This window comes from Sciurus vulgaris, assembly GCF_902686455.1.
Source record: "Sciurus vulgaris genome assembly, chromosome: 11".
NCBI classification, from domain to species: Eukaryota; Metazoa; Chordata; class Mammalia; order Rodentia; family Sciuridae; genus Sciurus; species Sciurus vulgaris.
In genome coordinates, this window is record NC_136472.1 from 75,161,419 (window position 1) to 75,183,333 (window position 21,915).

The window sequence follows — 21,915 nt, forward strand, 5'->3', positions numbered from 1 at the left end:
CCATCACAACAGCCTCAAAAAAATAAAATACTTAGGAATCAATCTAACAAAAAAGGTAAAGGATCTCTACAATGAAAACTACAGAACACTAAAAAAAAAGAAATTGAAGAATACCTTAGAAGATGGAAAGACCTTCCATGTTCTTGGATAGGCAGAATTAATATTGTCAAAATGGCCATACTACCAAAAGCACTATACAGATTCAATGCAATTCCCATAAAACTCCAAAGACGTTCTTCATAGAAATAGAAAAAAACAGTTGTCGAGAAATTCATTTGGAAAAGTAAGAGGCCCAGAATAGCCCATGCAATCTTTACAATAAAAACGAAGCAGGAGGCATCACAATACCAGACACCTTAAGTTATACTACAAAGCTATAATAGCAAAAGCAGCATAGTATTGGCATAAAACATGCAAGACCACCACTGGAACACAACAAAAGACAGAGAGGCAAACTCACATAATACAGTTACCTCAAACTACACAGAGGTGCCAAAAACATACACAGGGGAAAAACAGCCTCTTCAACAAATGGTGCTGGAGATTGGTGCAGGGGAAAACTGGAGATCTGTATGTAACAGAATGAAATTTAACTCCTCCCACCCTACGCAAAACTCAACTCAAAAGTGGATCAAAGACCTAGGAATTAGACCATAAACCCTGTACATACTAGAATAAAATATAGGACCAATACTTCAACATATTGGCTAAGGAACTGACTTCCTTATTAACAAGACTCCTAAAGCACAAGAAGTAAAAATTTAAAAATCAATAAATGGGATAGCATCACACTAAAAAGTTTCTTCACAGCAAAGGAAACAAGAGTATGAAGAGAGAGCCTATAAAAATAGGAGAAAATCTTTGCCATCTGCACCTGAGATAGGGCATTGATTTCCAGGATATACAAAGAACTCAAGAAACTTAACACCAAATAAACAAACAACTCAATCAATAAATGGGCAAAGAAACTGAACAGATCCTTCTCAAAAGAAGAAATACAAATGGTCAACAAATAAATGAAAAAATGTTCAATATCTCTAGCAATTAAAAGATATGCAAATTAAAACTACACTGAGATTTCATCTCATTCCAGTCACAATGGCAACTATCAAGAGTATAAACAATAAATGTTGGCAAGAATGTGGGGAAAAGGTACACTCATACATTGTTGGTGCAACTGCAAATTGGTACAACCACTCTGGAAAGCAATATGAAGATCCCTCAAAAAATCAGGAATGGAATTACCATTTGATCCAGTTATTCCACTCCTCAGCATATATCCAAGGGATTTAAAATCAGCATTCTACAGGGGTTGGGGTCATGGCTCAGTGGTAGAGCACTTGCCTAGCATATATGAGGCACTGGGTTAGATTCTCAGCACTGCATATAAATAAATAAAATAAAGGTCCATCAACAACTAAAAAAAAATAAATAAATGAGCATACTACATGATGTAGTCACATCAATGTTTATAGCAGCACAATTCACAGTAGCTAAGCCAACATAGGTGCTCTCTATAGATTAATGGATAAAGAAAATGTGGCACATATACACAATGGAATATTACTCAGCCTTAAAGAAGAATGAAATTATGGCATTTGCCAGTAAATGGATCAATCCAGAGACCATCATGCTAAATGAAATAAGTCTGTCTCAAAAAGCCAAAGGCTGAATGTTCTCTCTGATATGTGGAAACTGAACCACAATAAAGCATAGGGAAGGGAAGGAAAGTTCAATAGATTAGACAAGGGGGAATGAAGGGAAGAGAGTGGGGACAGGAAAAGGAAAGACAGTAGAAAGAATCTAACATAATTTTCCCACGTACATATATGAAAATAACCAAATGAATCCCACCATCATGTACAATCATGTACCATCATGTACAAGAATGGGGTCCTAATTAGAAGATATATTCCATGTTTGTATAATTTTGTCAAAATGAATTCTACTGTCATGAATAACTAAACATAACCAATAAAAAATATATTTGGTGAAAAAAGACTGCATCTCTACTGAACACGTATAGATCCCTCCTCTCTTGTAGTACTCTCTAAACAGTATCATGTAACAACTATTTACAGAGTACTTACATTGTGTAAAGTATTATATGTAATCTATAGATGATTTAAAGCTTACTGGAGGATATTTATAGGTATGGGCAAATGTTCCATTTTATTTAAGAGACTTGAGCATCCTTAGATTTTGACATCAATTAAAGGTCCTAAAACCACTCCTATGTGAACTGACAACAAATAATACCAATCTGAAAACTACAAAACATTTTTTTTGGGGGGTGGGTAATGAGGGTTTGAATTCAGGGGACTCGACCCTTGAGCCACATCTCCAGCCCTATTTTGTATTTTATTTAGAGACAGGTCTCACTGAGTTGCTTAGCACCTTACCATTGCTGAACTCACTATCCTCCTGTCTCAGTCTCCAGAGCTGCTGGGATTACAGGTATGCACCAGCATGCCCACCTTAATTTTTATTTACATATATATTTTTTTAAGTTGTTTATGGGCCTTTATTTTTATTCATTTATTATATGTGGTGCTGAGAATCAAACCCAATGCCTCACACATGGTAAGCAAGCACTCTACCACTGAGTCACAACCCAGCCCACAAAACATTTTTTAAAGGAACTAAAGAAGAACTAATTAAACTGAATATTCACAGATCACAGGAGTTACTTTCATTACAATGGTAATATGCCATAAAGTAATCTAAAGATTCAATTAAATCTTTATAAATCTAAAGTGACATTTTTACAAAAATTGGCAAGTTGATCCTCAAATTTATGTGGAAATGTAAGATGCATAATAGAAAAAGAAAATCTTAGAAAACATGAACAATTTAAAACTAACTACAAAACTACAGTAAACAACACAGCATATTTTAGCAAAAATATGGACATGTAAGTCAATGGCATAGAACTGAGGTCTCAGAAACAAACCAACATATTTTTGGACAACTGTCTTCCCAAGAGGATGTCAAAGCAATTTAATGGAAGAAAATAGACTTTTCAACAAATGGTGCTGGCATAAATATTCACACGTAAAATAAAGTTGGACTCCGACCTCACAGAATATACAAAAATCACCTCAAAATGGATCACAGATGTAAATGTAAAAACTTGGACTATAAAATTCTTAGGACAAAATCTGTTAAACATTTCACCCTAGGGGTTGGGGAATTTAGTTAAGTGGTAGCATGCATGATGCTATGGGTTCAACTCCCCAGCACCACAAAAAAGAAAAAAAAAAAAAAAACTTTCATCTTGAGTTAGGCAAGGATTTCTTTGATATGACACCAAAGCACAAGCACAAGAGAGAAAAATAGATAAGACTTTATCAAAATTAAAAACTTGTAATCTCAAATGTCACTTTTGAGAAAACAAAAAGGAAACAACGGGATGAAGTATTTGCAAATCATATATCTAGTACAGTTCTAGCATACAGAAAATACAAAGAGCTCTTAATTAAAAATAGACATGGATGGGCTGGGTTGTGGCTCAGTGGTGGAGCACTTGCCTGCATGTGTGAAGTACTGGGTTTGATCCTCTGCACTATATAAAAAATAAATAAATAAAATAAAGGTATCGAGTCCATCTACAAATAAAAAATATTTTAAAAAATTGACAAGAACAAAGAAGATACACAAAGGTCAACAAACACATGGAAAGAATGCTCAACATCACTTTAGGGAAATGCAAATCAAAATGACATTTCACACCAATTAGGACAGTTATAATAAAAACAGAAAGAAAGTAAGGGTTTGGGGTTGTGGCTCAGTGGTAGAGCACTTGTCTAGCATATGTGATACACTGGGCTCGATTCTCAGCACCACATTTAAATAAATGAATAAAATAAAAGGTCTATCAACATCTAAAATAAAAGAAAGATATTAGCAAAATTAAAAAAAAAAAAAATTAAGATGTCCTGGTAGCCAGGCAGGTATGGTGACACATACCTACAATCCCAGCAACTTGGGAGGCAGACCAGAAGACACAACTTCAGCCTCACCAACTTAGCAAAACCCTGTCTCAAAATAAAAAATGAAAAAGACTGGGGATGTGGCTTAGAAACAAAGCACCCAAGTTCAATTCCAAGTACCAAAAATGAGATGTGTTGTTGAGGAAGAATGTAGAAAATGAACCCTTTCACAGTCCTGGTAAACATGTAAAATGGTATGAACTTGCATTCCCAAATCTGTAACAAATATTTGAACAGCATCACTATTCACAGTAACCAAAATATGGAAGCAAACCAAGTATCATCAACTTATAAATAAATAAAATATGGTATAGCCATACACGGCATATTATTCAGGTATAAAAAAAGAACAAAGTACCCAATACATGCCACAACATGGAATAACCTTAAAAATATCATGCCTACTGGACTGGGCATGTCCACTCAGCCCAGTAGCCAATTAGGCCAATGGTAGAGACCTTGCCTATCTTGTGTGAGATCCTGGTTTTAATCCCCAGTACTGCCAAAAAACTGGCACAGGCCTGTAACTTGGGAGGCTAAACCAGGAGGATTCCAAGTTCAAGGTCAGCCTCAGCAAATCAGTGAGGCCCTCAGCAACTCAGCAAAACCCTGTCTCAAAATAAAACATTAAAAGGGCTGGGGATATAGCTCAGTGGTAAAGTATTCCTGGTTCAATCTCTAGTACCAAAAAACCCCCATCATGTTAAGTGAAAGAAGACAGACAAAAAAGACTGTATATGATTCCACTGATATGAAATACCAGATAAGCAAATCCATCTAAAGGAAAAGCAGATTAGTAACTTCCAGGACAAGGGGTAGAGGGTACTGGGTGCTTAAGGGATGGATATACTGTTTCATTTCAGTGATAAAACAGCTCTGAGTATACAACACTGAATATGCTAAATGCCATTAATGTAAATGTAAAGTAAAAGAAAGCAAATGCAAAGGGCTACATATTGTATTATCCTATTTATATTAAAAAAAAAAAATCCAGCATAGAAAATTCACAGAGTCATAAAGTAGATTCATGATGTTTAGGTGCTCAGGGGAGGGTGACTAATAAAAAACATATAGTTTTCCCTTGGAATGATAGAAATGTTCTGGATTACACAGGGGTGATGGCTGCACAACTCTGAATATACTAAAGACCACTGGATTACAGACTTTAGAAGGTGAATTAATGGTTTAGGGATATATCTCAAATCAAAAACACTGACCAAGAATCATAATTACAATACTGGGGGATCTTATAAAATCATCTCTTCTCAATTCTCACATTTCACAAAGGAACTGAGACCTAAGAAGGCAAAATAAATTATCCATGATCCTAGAGATTGTTAAGTAGAGCTAGGATTCGTATACAAGACGGTTCTACCTCAGTTCTCAGAATATTAAAAAAATAGAAATTAAAAATCTAATATAGGGCTGGGGATATAGCTCGGTTGGTAGTGTTTGCCTTGCAAGCACAAGGCCCTGGGTTCAAATTCCCAGCACCGCCAAAAAAAAAAAAAACTAATATAATTTATTCGCAAGGGATTATGTTCAAACCAATATCCTGAAATCTCAGCTGTCTTTTAAAGCTCGAAAACATTGATTCATTAATAAATATTTTGTTAAAATCAAAATGGTCACTTCAATGGCATTTGTAAAAGCACTTCTGGTAATGAAGAATGTATTCATTTATTATTCAATTTAACTTTTTTTTTTTTTTTTTTGTTACTGGGTATAGAACCCAGGGATGCTTAGCCATTGACCCACATCCCCAGCCCTTTTTATTTTTTATTTTGAGACAGGGCCTTGCTAAGTTTCGGAGGTTGGCCTCCAGGCCAAGATTCTCCTGCCTCAGCATCCCTGGGATTACATGTGTTAGCCACCACACCCATCTACATTTAACATATTTAATTGAACATTTACTATTTTAATTTTAACTAAACATAACAATCTTTTAGAAAATTCCATGGCATAAAATTTTAGAAATGCTAAGTCAATTCTGCAGTTCTTCAACCTGTGCAAAAGTATTGGAATACATTATATATTGGGTTTTTCAAAAGTTAGACAATCCTAACATTTAGAGTTGGGAGCCTATGTACCCTCCCCTAGACTGGGCAGAGCTATGATTGCTTCAACCAATAGAGTACAGAAATAAAGTAACCCTTATAGATTCCTGACCTAAACAATCACTGAGCTGATTAAAATGATTATTGTTTTATGTCACTTAATCTAGAAGACTGTATTATACAGAAAAGGTAACTAGAAATGCACACATAATATTTATAATTAAAAAAGGAATTCTTCTCCCTCATGGTTCCCCTTTTCATAGCACTCCACATGCATACACTTTCGCAAAAATAGAACCAAAGGAAAATGTGCATATATACAAACATAGCCATTCTTTTTTAAAGTTTGGGGAAGCCAGGTACAGTGGCACATGCCTGTAATCCCAGAAACTCAAGCCTAAAGCAGGAGGATCACAAGTTCACACCCAGTCTCAGAAACTTAACAAGACTCTGTCTCAAAAATTAAAAATAAAAAAGAACTAGAGATAAAGCTCAGTGGTAAAATACTCCTGGGTTCAATCCCCAGTACCAAAAAAAAAGAAAAGTGCTGGGTATTAAACCCAGGTTTGCTTTGCCACTGTTCTACATTCCTAGCTCTATTTTTGAGGCAGGATCTTGCTAAGTTGTTAATAAGGCTAGCCCAGAACTTGCAAACCTGCCTCAGCCTCCTAAGTAAATGGGATTACACATGTATACCACAATACCCTGCAAGAAAATTATTTTTTAATCACCGACAATCACAGCCTAATATTCTGGTATGTTACAGAATTCAAAAAAGCACATTAAGTTGAAGTCATGTAAGTACATTATATACATTAGCTTACACTCCTAAAAATTATGTGGTTTTTAACATGGAATACAACTCTAGACAGTTTATACTAATTGGTCCTTCCTTTGATAGGGTCCGTCCTAAAGCTCACCTGGATTGCCTGAGTTGTCCTCACTGAGCTGTCCTCACTAATAACGGTCTGGCTTGTGAACAATTTGGCAGTTTTGACATACTAACCTAATGGGCTTCAGACATTTTACCTTTCAAGTCACAAAAAAATCTTAGCTCTGCCTATACATGCTGGGTGATTTTAAGCAAAATCAACTTCCCTGAGCCTTATGTGTATCTTAGCTGATTTGATCAGGAAGATCTGAAAGATTAAATGAGAAAGATATGAAAAGCCTTAGCACCATGTTAGGCACAAAAGAGACACAGTAACTCTGAAACCTAACTTTAAGATTCAAGACTACTCCTTAATAGTCGTAAAAAGGACAATTACAATTATAAAAATAATACAGAATTTTGAAGTCATATTCTATAACTTCTAGTAAACCATTCTAAAAATTAAACATTATTAAATGTAAACATCAATTTATGCTAGAGTACTATTTCAGTAACAGAAAGTAATTTACAAAGTTACCTTGATCAAGTATTTTTCCCATCTGTCTGCTGTAACAGATTTTCCAATTTTCCTCATCAACTTCAAATGGAGCTCAACCAATTCTTTTGGAACTTAAAAGGAAGGAAAAAAATAGTTAGCCAGCAAAATAAAACATCTGTAAACATTTAAGATTACAAAAAAAAACTGTCCCCAACCATGATAACTTTCAAAACACGTTGAGAAAACCACTTTCTTAAAGATAAGCAGGATATTTACATTTTGTTTCAAGCTAACATCAAGAAAGAATGAGCCCCGTTTTTAATTAAAAACTTTGGGTGACAACGAAAACCACTGGAGGATCATCAATCGTAACAACTACCACTATAACATGGGATGTAGAGTAAAGGAGGCTGTGCCTACGAGGAGACAACAGGTATGAAATACTGTGAACTTCCTGCTTAATTTTTCTGTGAATGGAAAATACTCCAAAATAAAGTTTACTTAAAAATTTAAAAATAATAATAGGTTGGAGATGTATGTCAATAAATAAATAAATAAATAGCCATCAGGTAAAAGCACTTAATTATAAAACTAATATTTCAAATCTGTTTCATATGTTGCATGCCTGGTTTCTTCACTGAGATTTTAGAGCAACATATAGATTCACAGATTTAGAAAGGAATAAAGGATGCCATGCAGGCGGTGCACACCTGTAATCCCATCAGCTCAGGAGGCTGAGGCAAGAGGATGAAAAATTCAATGTCAGCCTGGGCAACTTAGTAAAGTGCTAAGCAACTCAGTGAGACCCTGTCTCTAAATAAAATACAAAAAATGGGCTTGGGATATGGCTCACTGGTTAAGTACCCCTGAGGTCAATCCCTGGTACCACCACAATGATAATAATAATAATAATTATTATTTATTTATGGAACAACATACTACTTATCGACAATCCATGCCTTTTTAGACAGGGTATTACTAAGTTACCCAAATAAATAAATAAAGGAATCAAGGCATATAAATTCCAAGTTTGTAGATATCTTAGATTTTGAATTTAAAGGTTTTCGAACTGTCTCAAAAAAAGGACTCCAATGTATCCTATATCTGATGTGCTACTCTTCTCTTATAGCACTCCTATGAACCTTTTCCGGACAGCCTTTATAGACAAAATATTTACTTACCTTCCATTTTTTGGAAAGTTCTAAATAGAAAGTTATTCTAAGTCAAAAACTATCTCCCTACAACTTCCTTCTCTGGTTCTGGCTATTATTCTCTTGTTTAAAAGATAATATTTTTAATACCTCTTCCATAGAACCTTCAAATATTTGAAGATTACTCCATCTTCCCTCAGTTCTCTGTTGTGACTATAAATAACCAGAATTCCTCTGAATAACCCTTGGGCATCATCTAATTATGTGTTAAAATCATATTAATTAGACCCAAGGGAAATAAAAGGACACATAAGCCTGCCAAATTTATCATTTCTCAAATCCATATATTTGGAAAATGCTGAATTAAAAACAACAAAAAAAAGATTTTTACAGCAGGAATTCTTGAAGTCTTTATTGATTGCAAATAGTTAAAGTAGATCCAAGGTAGAAATATAATCTGCAGCACTCTATAATATATTTAATCCAATATTTTGTAGGATACAAATGCTCTGAGGAACACTCTGAGATTGGGAGATGACGGCCTCATTTTTTTTTTTCAATCAATTCTTTCAGGCTCTTTATTCTCCACTGAAGCTACTTTTGACTTTGAAACAACTTTAAAGTATAAAAACATCCAGTCATTCAACCTCTTTCTACGGGTCTACTATAAACAAGTAAAAGATACTCCTTGTCCTTAATAACATTTTATAAGTAACTGATAATGGGTTAAAGTGGTGGGTTGGGGGTAAGAGGGAGAAGTGGTCACAGAGAAGTACATAGATAATTATTCTAAGGCCTAAAATATGGAATTGGGGGTAGAGTAGAGAAAATGGCAAAAAAGATATTGTTTATAGAAACAACGAATAGCTAAAAAATAATAATAAAATAGACCAAAGTGATTACAGAACTGGAGGAGTACACATGATCAAGAAGAGCCTTACAAGACCAGGCTAAAGAGTTTGAATTTTATTTAAAAGTTTAAGCCAAAGCCAGGAGTGGTGGCACACACCTGTAATCCCGATAACTTGGGAGGCTGAGGCAGGAGGAAAGAACATTTGAGGGCAGCCTAGGCAACTTGGTGAGACTTTCTAGCAAAATAAAATTTAAAAAGACTATGGATGTAGCTCAATGGCAGAGCACCCCTGGGTTCAATCCCTGGTACTGGAAAATGGGAAAAAAAAAAAAAGGTTTATGCAGCAGAAGCAGAAGGTGATTTTAGAACAAATCCAATGATTGAATTAAAGGAAGACTTTAAAAGAAACCTTAATTTGCTTGTTTTAGGAAATGGGGGCAAGGCAGAGATTAGATGTAAATCAAGGAAAACATCAATCCACAAAGATGGAAGTAGACTGAAATAAGGTAGTGGTAGGTATATGGAACAGTGGGCTGATTTAAGAAATGTTTAGGAAACAAAATTAAAACTTGTCCACAGCACCTCGCAGCCCAGGCCCAGCCCTAGGATCTACAGGAACACCACAACCCCAGCACCAGGCTGCAGCTCCCCATTTACCAACACGTGGGGACACCTCTGCCTGCCATCATGGATTACCCCCAACCCTGACACAGCCATCTTCAACTGGGGCAGCACCCAATTTGGGACACTGCATTAGCAAGTACCTTTCATGCATCAGACTACTGAAGACTGGGAAGTAAGGTACTGAAATCTTGTAGGGCCACTGTAAGTCTCTGGGGTGAAACTGCACTACAGCGGATCTGCACTGCTAGAGAGGAAGATACATGAACAACATAAAAAACCAGAGAAGAAAGTGTCCCAAACAAACCAAGATACTATATCAATAGAATCCAATGAAAGCACGGTAAAAGAAATGTCAGAAAAGGAGTTCAGAATGTACATAATTAAAATGACCTGTGAAGCAAAGGATGAGATAAGAGAGCAAATGTGGGCAAAGTATGATTACTCCAATAAACAGTTAAAAGAGCAAATGCAGGAAGCAAAGGATCATTTAAATAAAGAGATAGATTCTGAAAAAAAAAAAAAAAATCCAACAGAAATCCTTGAAATGAAGGAAACAATAAACCAAATTAAAAACTCAATAGAAAGCATCACCAACAGACTAGATCACGTGGAAGACAGAATCTCAGACAATGAAGACAAAATATTTAATCTTGAAAATAAAGTTGACAAAATAGAGAAGATGGTAAGAAATCATAAACGGAATCTCCAAGAATTATGGGATATCATGAAAAGACCAAATTTAACAATTATTGGGATTCATAGAAAGTCATAGAAATACAAACCAAAGGAATGAACAATCTATTCAATAATATAGTATCAGAAAATGTTCCAAACCTGAAGAATGAAATGGAAAATCAAATACAGAGGCTTACAGAACAGCAAATGTACAAAATTACAACAGATCCACACTAAGGAACATTATAATGAAAATGCTTAACATACAAAATAAAGATAGAATTTTAAAGTCTGTGAGAGAAAAGCATCAGATTACATATAGGGGAGTTTTACATTAACGCACCTCTCTCACCACTGCATAGATCTGCCAAACAAAAACTGAACAAAAAAAACCATAGAACTCAATAACACAATCGATAATTTAGACTTAACAGACAATATATAGAATATTCCATCCATCAACGAGCAAATACACTTTCTTCTCAGCAGCACATGGATCCTTCTCTAAAATAGACCATGTTATACCAAAAAACTACTCTTAGCAAATACAAAAAACAGAGCTACTACCTTGTACTCTATTGGATCACAATGGAATGAAATTAGAAATCAATGATAAAATAAAAAACAAACTACTCCAACACTTGGAGACTAAATAATACACTCTTGAATGATGTATGGATAACAGAAGACATCAGGGAGGAGATCGAAAAATTCCTAGAGTAAATGAGAACAATGGTACAACATATCAAAATCTCTGGGACACTATTAAAGCAGTACTAAGAGGAAAATTCATTGAATGGAGTGCATTCAATAAAAGAATAAAAAGTCAACAAAGAAATGACCTAACATTACAGCTTAAAGCTCTAGGAAAAGAAGATCAATAAAAGAATAAAAAGTCAACAAAGAAATGACCTAACATTACAGCTTAAAGCTCTAGGAAAAGAACAAATCAACATGAAAAGTAGTAAGAAGATAGGCAATAAATAAAATCAGAGCTGAAATCAATGAAATTGAAACAAAAGAAAATTCAAAAAATTGACAAAACAAAAAGTTGGTTCTTGGGAAAAATTTTAAAAAGTTGATAAACTCTTAGCCACACTAACAAACAGAAAGAGAGAGAAAACTCAAATTACTAAAATTCGTGAAAAAAAGGAAACATCACGACAGACACTACTGAAATACAAAACGTAGTTAGAAGCTATTTTGAAAATCTATACTCCAACAAAATAGAAAATCTCAAAGACATCGACAGGTTTCTAAAGACATATGATCCACCCAAACTGAATCAGGAGGACATACACAACATAAACAGATCAATTTCAAGCAATAAAATAGAAGAAGTCATCAAAAGTCTACCAACCAAGAAAATCCCAGGACCAGATGTATCTCAGCCAAGTTTTACAAGACTTTCAAAGAAGAACTCATTCCAATACTCCCCAAAGTATTCCATAAAATAGAAAAGGAGGGAACCCTTCCAAACTCATTCTATGAAGCTAGTATCACCCTGATACCAAAACCAGATAATGAAAAATCAAGGAAAGAAAACTTCAGACCAATATCCCTGATGAACGCAGATGCAAAATTTCTCAACAAAATTCTGGCAAATCACATACAAAAACATATTAAAAAGATAGTGCAAAATGATCAAGTGGGTTTCATCCCAGGGATGCAAGGTTCATTCAACATCTGGAAATCAATAAATGTAATTCACCACATCAACAGACCTAAAGATAAGAATCATATGATTATTTCAGTATATGCAGAAAAAGCATTTGATAAAATACAGCACACTTTCATGCTCAAAACACAAGAAAAAATAAGGATAGCAGGAACATACCTCAACATAGTAAAAGCTATCTATGCTAAAGCCCACAGCCAACATCATCCAACATTATTCTAAATGGAGAAAAACGGAAAGCCTTCCCTCTAAAACTTGGAAAATGATAGGGATGCCCTCTTTCACCACTTCTATTCAACATCGTCCTTGAAACTCTAGTGGAAGCAATCAGATACACCAAAGAAATTAAAGGGATACAAACAGGAAAAGAACTCAAACTATCACTATTTGCCAACAACATGATTCTATATTTAGAGGATCCAAAAAACTCCACCAGAAAACTTCTAGAACTAATAAATGAATTCAGCAAAGTAGCAGGATATAAAATCAACACACATAAATCAAATGCATTTCTATTCATAGGTGATGAATTGTCGGAAAGAGAAATTAGGAAACAACAGCCTCAAAAAAAAAAAAAAAAAAAAAAAACTTGGGAATCAATCTAACAAAAGGGGTAAAAGACTTTTACAATGAAAACTACATAACACTAAAGAAAGAAATTAAAGAAAACCTTATAAGATGGAAAGACCTCCCATGTTCTTGAATAGGCAGAATTAATATTGTCAAAATGGCCATACTACCAAAAGCACTATACAGATTCAATGCAATTCCAATTAAAATCCCAATGATATACCTCAAAGAAATAGAGAAAGCAATCATGAAATTCGTTTAGAAGAATAAGAGACCCAGAATAGCCAAAGCAATCCTTAGTAGGAAAAGTGAAACAGGAGGTATCCCAATGTCAGACCTTCAACTATACTACAGAGCAATAGTAACAAAATCAGCATGGTATTGGCATCAAAATAGACAGGTAGACCAATCGCACAGAAAACACAGAGACAAACACACATATCTCATACTAGACAAAGGTGCCAAAAACATACAATGGAGAAAAGATAGCCTCTTCAACAAATGGTGCAGGGGAAACTGGAAATCCATATGCAACGAAATGAAAGTAAAACCCTATCTCTCACCCTATACAAAACAATTCAAAATGGATCGAGGACCTAGGAATTAGATCAGACAATTAGAAGAAAATAGAACCAAACAGAAGAAAAAGGAGGCCCAAATCTTCATCATATCAGCATAGGACCAGACTTTCTTAATAAGACTCCCAAAGCATAAAAAATAAAAGCGGGAATCAATAAATGAGATACAGTCAAACTAAAATGTTTTTTCTCAGCAAAGATAACAATAAATAATGTGAAGACAGCCTACAGAGTGTGAGAAAATCTTTACCACACGCACTTCAGATACAGCACTGATCTCCAGAATTTATAAAGAACTCAAAAAACTTTACACCAAGAATACAAATAACCCAATCAATAAATGGGCTAAGGAACTAAGCAGATACTTCACAGAAGAAGACTTACAAGCCATTAACAGTTTTTCGTATATGAAAAACACTCAATATCTCTAGTAATAAGAGAAATGCAAAACGAAACTACCCTAAGATTTCATCTCACCCCAATTAGAATGGCTATTCTCAAGAATACAAGCAACAACAGCTGTTGGTGAGGATGTGGGGAAAAAGATACACTCATACATTGCTGGTGGGGTTGCAAATTGGTACAGCCACTCTGGAAAGCAGTATGGAGATTCCTTAGAAAACTTGGAATGGAACCACCATTTGACCCAGCTATCCCACTCCTTGGCCTATACCCAAAGGACTTAAAATCAGCATACTACAGTGATGCAGTCACATCAATGTTTATAGCAGCTCAATTCACAATAGTTAGATTGTGGAACCAACCTAGATGCCCTTCAACAGATGAATGGATAAAGAAACTATGGTATATATGTATACAACAGAATATTACTCAGCCATAAAGAAGAATAAAATTCTGGCATTTGCTGGTAAATGAATGGAGTTGGAGAATATCACGCTAAGTGAAATAAGCCAATCCCCAAAAACATAATGGGGTAGGGGTAAGGGAAGAATAGAGGAATGTTGGATTGTGTAGAGGGAAATGAAGGTGGAGAGGGGGTGGAGGGGAGGAAAAATAATGGAATGAGACAAACATCATTACCATATGTACATGTATGGTTACACAAACGGTGTGACTCTACTTCATGTATAATCAAAGAAAATAAAGTTGTACCACATTTGTGTAGAATGAATCAAAAAAAAATGAAAAAAGCAAAAGAAAGCATGTTAAAAACATTTGAAATCGTATGGGAAAAATAATGTTATTTAAAATATATTTATCCATTTTCAGTTTTATGAATTCATTCTAATTTGAATGTGAAATAAGTTTTTTATAGAATTATTTATCTAGAGTTTGTACAACTGGATAACTGGAAAGAGTCTAAAAGTTCCAATGAATAAACTGATTTTAAATCACTACAAAATAGTCACTTGGTAGTAGCTATGTAGTTACTGAAATAACATTACAGAAATGTGTTTGTTTACGGGAACAAAAAACTAAGTACAACTGTAGAAACTCCAAAAGTAATCATATAATATTATCATTTAAACATAGACATGCAAATATATATATGGGCACAAATACACATGTAATTAGAAAACAAAAAAAATTAAAATTTGTGATGGACTTGTGCAGTGATGACTGGCTTAGGTAACTGAATAGATAGATGACAACAACAATAAAGGAGGAAGAATCTAAAAAGAACATTGCCTCCGTTCTACCACTTATACAAGTGGTCAGGTCTGTTAAGCACTGAACCTAAACTTCTCCATCTATACTAAAAGCCTGTGTTGACTATCTCACTGAGTTTTGAAACTGTAAGACATTATATAAAGCTAAAATATTTTTATTTTTATTTCTTTTGTGATTTTTAGAAACCAAGGTCACTTTCAATTTCTCCTTTTCCTCAAACCCAGTGGTCTTGATTATTTTCCCTTCCTACATCTCAGACTTGCTCAGTATTTCCCCTTAGTTTTTCTAGGATACCATGACTTCTCCTTCAGAAAATAGCTATGGATAGATTGAAACCAACCAATCTCCCAAGAATGCTGCCACTTCCCAGTTGGTTTGGGGAGGGGGTTTTATTTCTTGATTTATTAGTGTATTGCCTCTGTACAGCACTGTCCAATAGAAATATAAGGTGAATCACTTAATTTTAAATTTTCTGCTAGCATATTCATAAAAGTGAAAAGAAACTGAATTTTTTTTTTTTTTTTTTTTTTGCTGAGTTGGGGATTACGTCCAGGCAGGGGCTTGCCCATGCTAGGTAAGCCCTCTATCACTGAGCTACACACCCAGTCTAAAAATTTTAACAATATGACTTATTTAACACTATATAACCAAAATGTTATCATTTCAACATACAATCAATTATTTTCAAACTGAGATATTTAAAATCTTTTCTGTACTAAGTATTCAAAATTCGTTGCCTATTTGACAATTACAGCACATCTCAATCTTTACTGGCCACATCTGAAGTACTCAACAGTCACAGGTAACTAGTGCATACTACACTGGATAATGCTAAAGAGTACAGAATTAGCATACAAATTTAAGAAAAAATTTATGACCCACAATTTACTAACTGAATTTATTTATATTTTCTGTTCACAATAGAACTGACAGGCCAGGCAAGGAGGTGTATAGCTGGTGCAATCCCAGAGACCAGGGAGGATAAGGCAGGAGGATCACAAGAATGAGGTCAGCCTCAGCAACTTAGCAAGACTCTGCTTCAACTTAAAATAAAAAAGACTGGGAATGTAGTTCAAGTGTACTCCAGTACAAAAATAAAAAGTTAAAAAAAAAAAAAAAAAAACTGGCAAGTTGATGATCTTTTTTTGGTGCTGGGAAATGAACCCAGGGCCTTGTGCATGCTAGGCAAGCACTCTACCACTAAGCCATATCTCCAGCCCCAAGTTGATGATTTTTAAGGGTACCAGTAGCAATGAACTTGCTAACTGATAAGAAACAAAAACATGATAGAAAAATTCATTAGAACTGGTGCAGGGCACATGGTTACAATCCCAGCAGCTCAAGAGACTAAGGCAGGAAATTCCCAAGTTCAAGGCCAGTCCTGGTACCTTAGTGAGACCCTGTCTCAAAATAAAAAATAAGGGCTGGAGGTGTGGCTTAGTGGTTAAGTGCCCCTAGGTTCCAAACCTGGTATACCCCCCACACAAAAAAAGTAATTAATTAGAGCTAGATGTGGAGCCCAGTGATAGAGCAGATGCCTAGCATGCACAAAGCCCTGGGTTCAATCACCAGAACCAAAAAAAAGAAGAAAAAGAAATTTTTTTAAAAAATCAACATTATAGTTTATTAAATATTAAAATTGTCATACTTTGTAGTCTCTAAAGCAGCAGTTTATTCAATAGATAAGACGCTGGAAAAGTTCTATATCTGTAATTTCCAATACAGGAGCCATTTAGCCACATGTAGATATTGAAATTAAGGCTAATGAAAATGAGAAATTAACTTTAATTACATTTATTAATTTAAATAGACACATACTGCAAATGACTATGGTTATATGGACAGGGCAGCTGTAAAATACCAATCATATTTTTAAATCACAAGATCATTTTCTAAAACAGTTATAGTTCTAAATTCCATGGAACATATTATATAACAATCACATTTCCAGAATATTAGATAATTATTAATTCCTTCTAAAGATTTATTAACCAATTTCAAATCATTCTGAAAAATATACATTTTTGTTCCAAATGAACAGAGATACCTACTTTTTCACATGATAGATTTGAAATACAATATTTAAGGGCTCCCTTTCTTTCATAAGGTCTCAGGAGGTAAAAGATTCCCAAGTAGAAAGAAAAGGTCAGGCATTGTATATGAATTCATGAAAAGCCTACCAACATGATGTAGGTATGAAGCAGCAGAAAGTGGTAGAAACCTAGAATATATATTGCTGATCCAATTAAACTGAAATGTTTTATATTTTGACATTTTTCTAAGCATCTTTCTAGCATGAAGTCTTAAAAATGTTACTGCTTCTGCAATTCTAATCAGTTACTTACAGTTTGGTTTTTGCACAATAGAAACTTATAGCAGCTCATAATGACTTAAGTCATTGTTCTCAACCCCCAATAAAAAAGTCTTTTATTTAAATTTTCTTTAAGCTTATAAGCATATACAGTTATGAAAATCCTTGATTTTACCTAAGCCATTGATAAAAGGACATTGATTTCAGATACAGTGATTGAAAGACATGCCCACAATAAGCTTTTACTTACTGCCCAGTTTTTAGAAACTGTTGGGGGAGCAGTTTTAGAATAATGAGACTGGTCCCACGGGCCACTTAATCCTTGAAATCACTGTCCTGTATTCATATACATTATCTTCAAAGAGTTCATTTAACCAATCATCCTAGTTTTCTGAAAAAGCAAAGAAATGGCTCAAGACTATGAACTGTAACTGAGACCATCACGGAAAAAGTCCAGTACACAGATTGCAGATTAAATGTAATATAGATGACTACACTCAGCTCATCACCTTTATGGGGGAGGAGAGATTCAAAAACAGCTATTAGGCAGACCTATGGACTAAGGGTTACCTGCTGCTCCATTTTAGGTATCTGGATTCCATTTTGAATCATACTGTTTTTCTCACATAAGTAAACAACACAAAATATGGCTCTGATTCTTTAAGAACCAAAACGGGAAAAGGTACCTACTACAAAGAAAGTAATCAATGTACTATAAATATCAACAGGACTGGGAAGTGGTGAAAACAATCCAGAAAGGAGAACAGCAAATCCAGCAATCCAGAAAGGAGAACAGAATTAAGAGAAATAGATATCTGCAAAACTGCAGCACTGTGTGTGAATTCATCCTTCCTGAAGGAGAAGGTAAGATGTTACGTTATAGAAAGGAAAGGACTCTGAGTGGCAATGAAGTGAGCCACTCCTAGCAGTCAGTCTTTAAAAGTTTACTCCTAGCTTATATTTACAAATAGCATCCTGGAAGAGGGAACTTGAGGTACTTGAGGCAATGGCTTCAGGTACCTCCAGCTTTAATCAGATGATACCATTTCCCTCCTCCCCACTCAATTTAATAATCATGGGAGAAAGGAAGGAGACTTGAAACAAAATTAAAAAGAAAGTAAATAAATAGTATTTAAGGGCAAGGAAGGATTTCTTTCCCCAAACTTTTTTCCCAATAATTTCAAACCTAGTGAAAAGTTGAAAGACTAGTATATGTCATTCACCTGGATGCACCAATTGCTAATATTTTTGCCAATGAAAGATAAAACATTTTATATACTGGTAAAACCATCATGGATTAGCTCTTTAATAAAGATACACCAAAAAGATAAGAAGCAGGAAACCAAGTCAAGGAAGGGAGAAACATAAACATGCCAAGCAAAAGGAAATACATGTATAAAAGTTCTGAGGCAGTCAAAACCTTCTGGAATAACTGGAAAGATGAAAAGGTAAAAGATTCTGCTGTATGCTTACTTGCTTAGCATGAGCAATTGCAGCCCTGAGTTGAATCCTCAGCACAAAAAAATAAAAATAAAAAGTGCTACTGGAGAAGCAAAGATCAAATCTCACAAAGCCTTTGAGAGTTTAGAATTTACTTTAAATCTAAAGAGAACCCTCAAGAGGACTGTAGGAAAATTTCATGATTCACGTTTTTAAATGATCACTCTACCCAGAATCTGCTTCAAAATAATCGGGGGAGCAGAGGTAGGAATGAATGGAATTACAGACGAATAAAATTATACCAAATATGAGTGATGGGTACAAGAAAAAGTTCATTATACAAATTTCTAGACTTCTCTGTTTCACATTTTTCATATTCAAAGGTATATATGGGATGGCAAGATCACTCTGGCTGTCTTCTGAGTAATAAATTACAGAGAGTGGGGGAAGGTATGTGGGCAAACATGACTAACTAAAAGACTAATGCCATTATTCAGGTAAGAGGCAACAATGGGCTAAAGTTGTAGATGTAAAAATGCATAAAAGTATACTCAAAAGAAAGTTGTAAAATCTAGACAGTTCCTAAATTTAAAAAAATTCTAACAATCGCCTGTCAATACAAAAGAACTGACTACTTTATGTATATTATAATATATATCTTAAATTCTATTATTCTTTTTTTTTTTTTTTGTACTAGAGATTGAACCCAGAGATGATTTACCATTCAGTCACATTCCCAGCCCTTTTTATTTTTTATTTTGAAACAGGGTCTCACTAAGTTGCCTAGGATCTCCCTAAATTGCTGAGACTGGCTTCAAACTCGTGATCTTCATGCTTCAGACTCCCAAGTCTCTGGGATTATAAGTGTGCCTCACAAAATTGCTGAGTCTGGTTCTTGAACTTGTAATCCTCCTGCCTCAGTCTCCTGAGTCAGCCATTGTAACCAACATACCTGGCTCGTTTATTCATTTTTAAAAGCAACCATGACTTTTAGTTCAATCACATTCATAATTTAGAAAAACAACATTCATCTTATTTCTGATACTCTTGACTTCAAAGTTTATAATTCATTTAAAAGCCTACACTTAATATCTCCTATGTATTATTAAAAATATGTATTATGAAAATCACTAGACAGTCAGAAGGAGGAGAAGGAAACCTCAACTTCTCATGCACAAATGAAGGAATAACAGCACTTAATCTGAAGTCTTCTAGCTCCAATATTCAAGGTATTAAGGCAGGGAGTTGTCTTATAACAAAGAAACTGTCAATTGTGGGTTCTTAGAATTTTCTGAACCAGAAGCAATGATCTAATCCACATGCTTTGATAGACTAGAAAACTTAGCACCTAAGATGTGATGTGAACTGTATAAGATTAAAAATAACCCAAGTAAGATCCGAGACCTTTGGTCTTCCAATCCAGGGCTCTTTCTAATATTTTTTAAAGTATGAAATGAATATAGGTCATAATTCAGAAAACATAACTTATGAATCAAACGACCCTTTCTGCATAGCTTCATATCTGGTTTTTCATCTTGGGTTACTCTTGCCTAAGCACTCTGAGGCATTATCCATTTCAGAAATGTAATCTAGCATATAGTTGCTTCAGGTACAGAAAAACTACTACTAATCCTCCCCCAAGTTCACTCTTTTGTTTTTTATTTATTTATTTTTTTATTGTAAACAAATGGGATACATGTTGTTTCTCTGTACAGGGAGTCAAGGCATACCATTTGTGTCATCATAAATTTACATAGGGTAATGTTGTTTGATTCACTCTTTTATTTTTTTTCCTTCCCCCCACCCCTCCCACCCCTCTTTTCCCTCTATACAGTCCTTCCTTCCTCCATTCTTGCCACCCTCCTTAACCCTAACCCTAAACCTAACCCTAACCCTAACGCTAACGCTAACCCCTCCCATCCTCCATTATATGTCCTCATCTGCTTATCAGCGAGATCATTCATCCTTTAGTTTTTTTTGAGATTGGACTCTTGTTTTTTAAAAACAGCATTCTTTTTAAGAAAAAAAAAATTTTAGTTGTAGATGAACACAGTACCTTTATTTTATTTATTTTTATGTGGTTGTGAGGATCAAACCTAGTGCCTCACACATGCTAGGCAAGTGATCTACCGCTGAGCTACAACCCCAGCCCCCCAAAATACCATTCTTAATATGTAATAAACACAAAATCCATTCTTCTGAAGTACACCATCCAACAAGTTTTGGTACATTACATTATTAATTTTTTAACTGTAGAAGATACAGAACAAAAAATTTGTCATTTTAACCTTTTTTTTTTTGGGGGGGGGGTTACTAGGGATTGAACCCAGGGATGTTTTACCATGAGCTACATTCATAACCACCCCCCTACTTTTTTTTTTTTTTTTTAATTTTGAGACAAGGTCTCATAAATTGCTAAGGCTGGTCTTGAACTTGCAATCCTCCTGCCTCAGCCTCCTGAATCAGCCATTTCAATCATTTTTGAATATACAATTTGGTATCATTATACATTTCCACATTGTACAACCATCATAACTATTTCCAACCCATCCAACCTTTCTTTCTTCCTTTCCTTTTGCTGTTCTAAGGATCAAATCCAAGACCCTTACATGTACCACGCAGCCACATCCCCAGCCTCAATCCTTTCTAAAGAGCCACTCCACTTGTAAATTGCTTATCAGAACACTTATAAACATAAAAGCAAAATCTGAAATAAAACATTTTAAGAGAGACAATATTGTTCACAAGGGAGTAAACACTGCTTATGGGTAAAGGGGTATCGAAAGATATCAGGTAATGGTTTTTTGCTTTCTGAAGTTTAACCCTTTCTAACAAAATCAATTATATATTAGCAATTAATTTTTGCTAGAAAAAAAATTAACGATATTAAAATTTTCTCTTTAGGGGTATAATAATGAAAAAAGGAATGAGAAATATTGTGCTATAGAACACAAAAGTAAGCACTATTGAGTGTAATGCTAACA

The 21,915-nt window shown here is 34.7% G+C and overlaps 1 protein-coding gene across 1 annotated transcript in view; it reads right to left on the minus strand.

Annotated features, from left to right (window-relative positions):
• The window catches only part of RSF1 (remodeling and spacing factor 1), a 135,702-nt gene that overhangs the window by 89,029 nt on the left and 24,758 nt on the right, over nucleotides 1-21,915 (minus strand). The window contains exon 2 of the mRNA XM_079105087.1: nucleotides 7,459-7,550. Within this exon, the coding sequence (XP_078961213.1) occupies nucleotides 7,459-7,550 (92 nt within the window). The remainder of the gene's footprint in view (nucleotides 1-7,458; nucleotides 7,551-21,915) is intronic.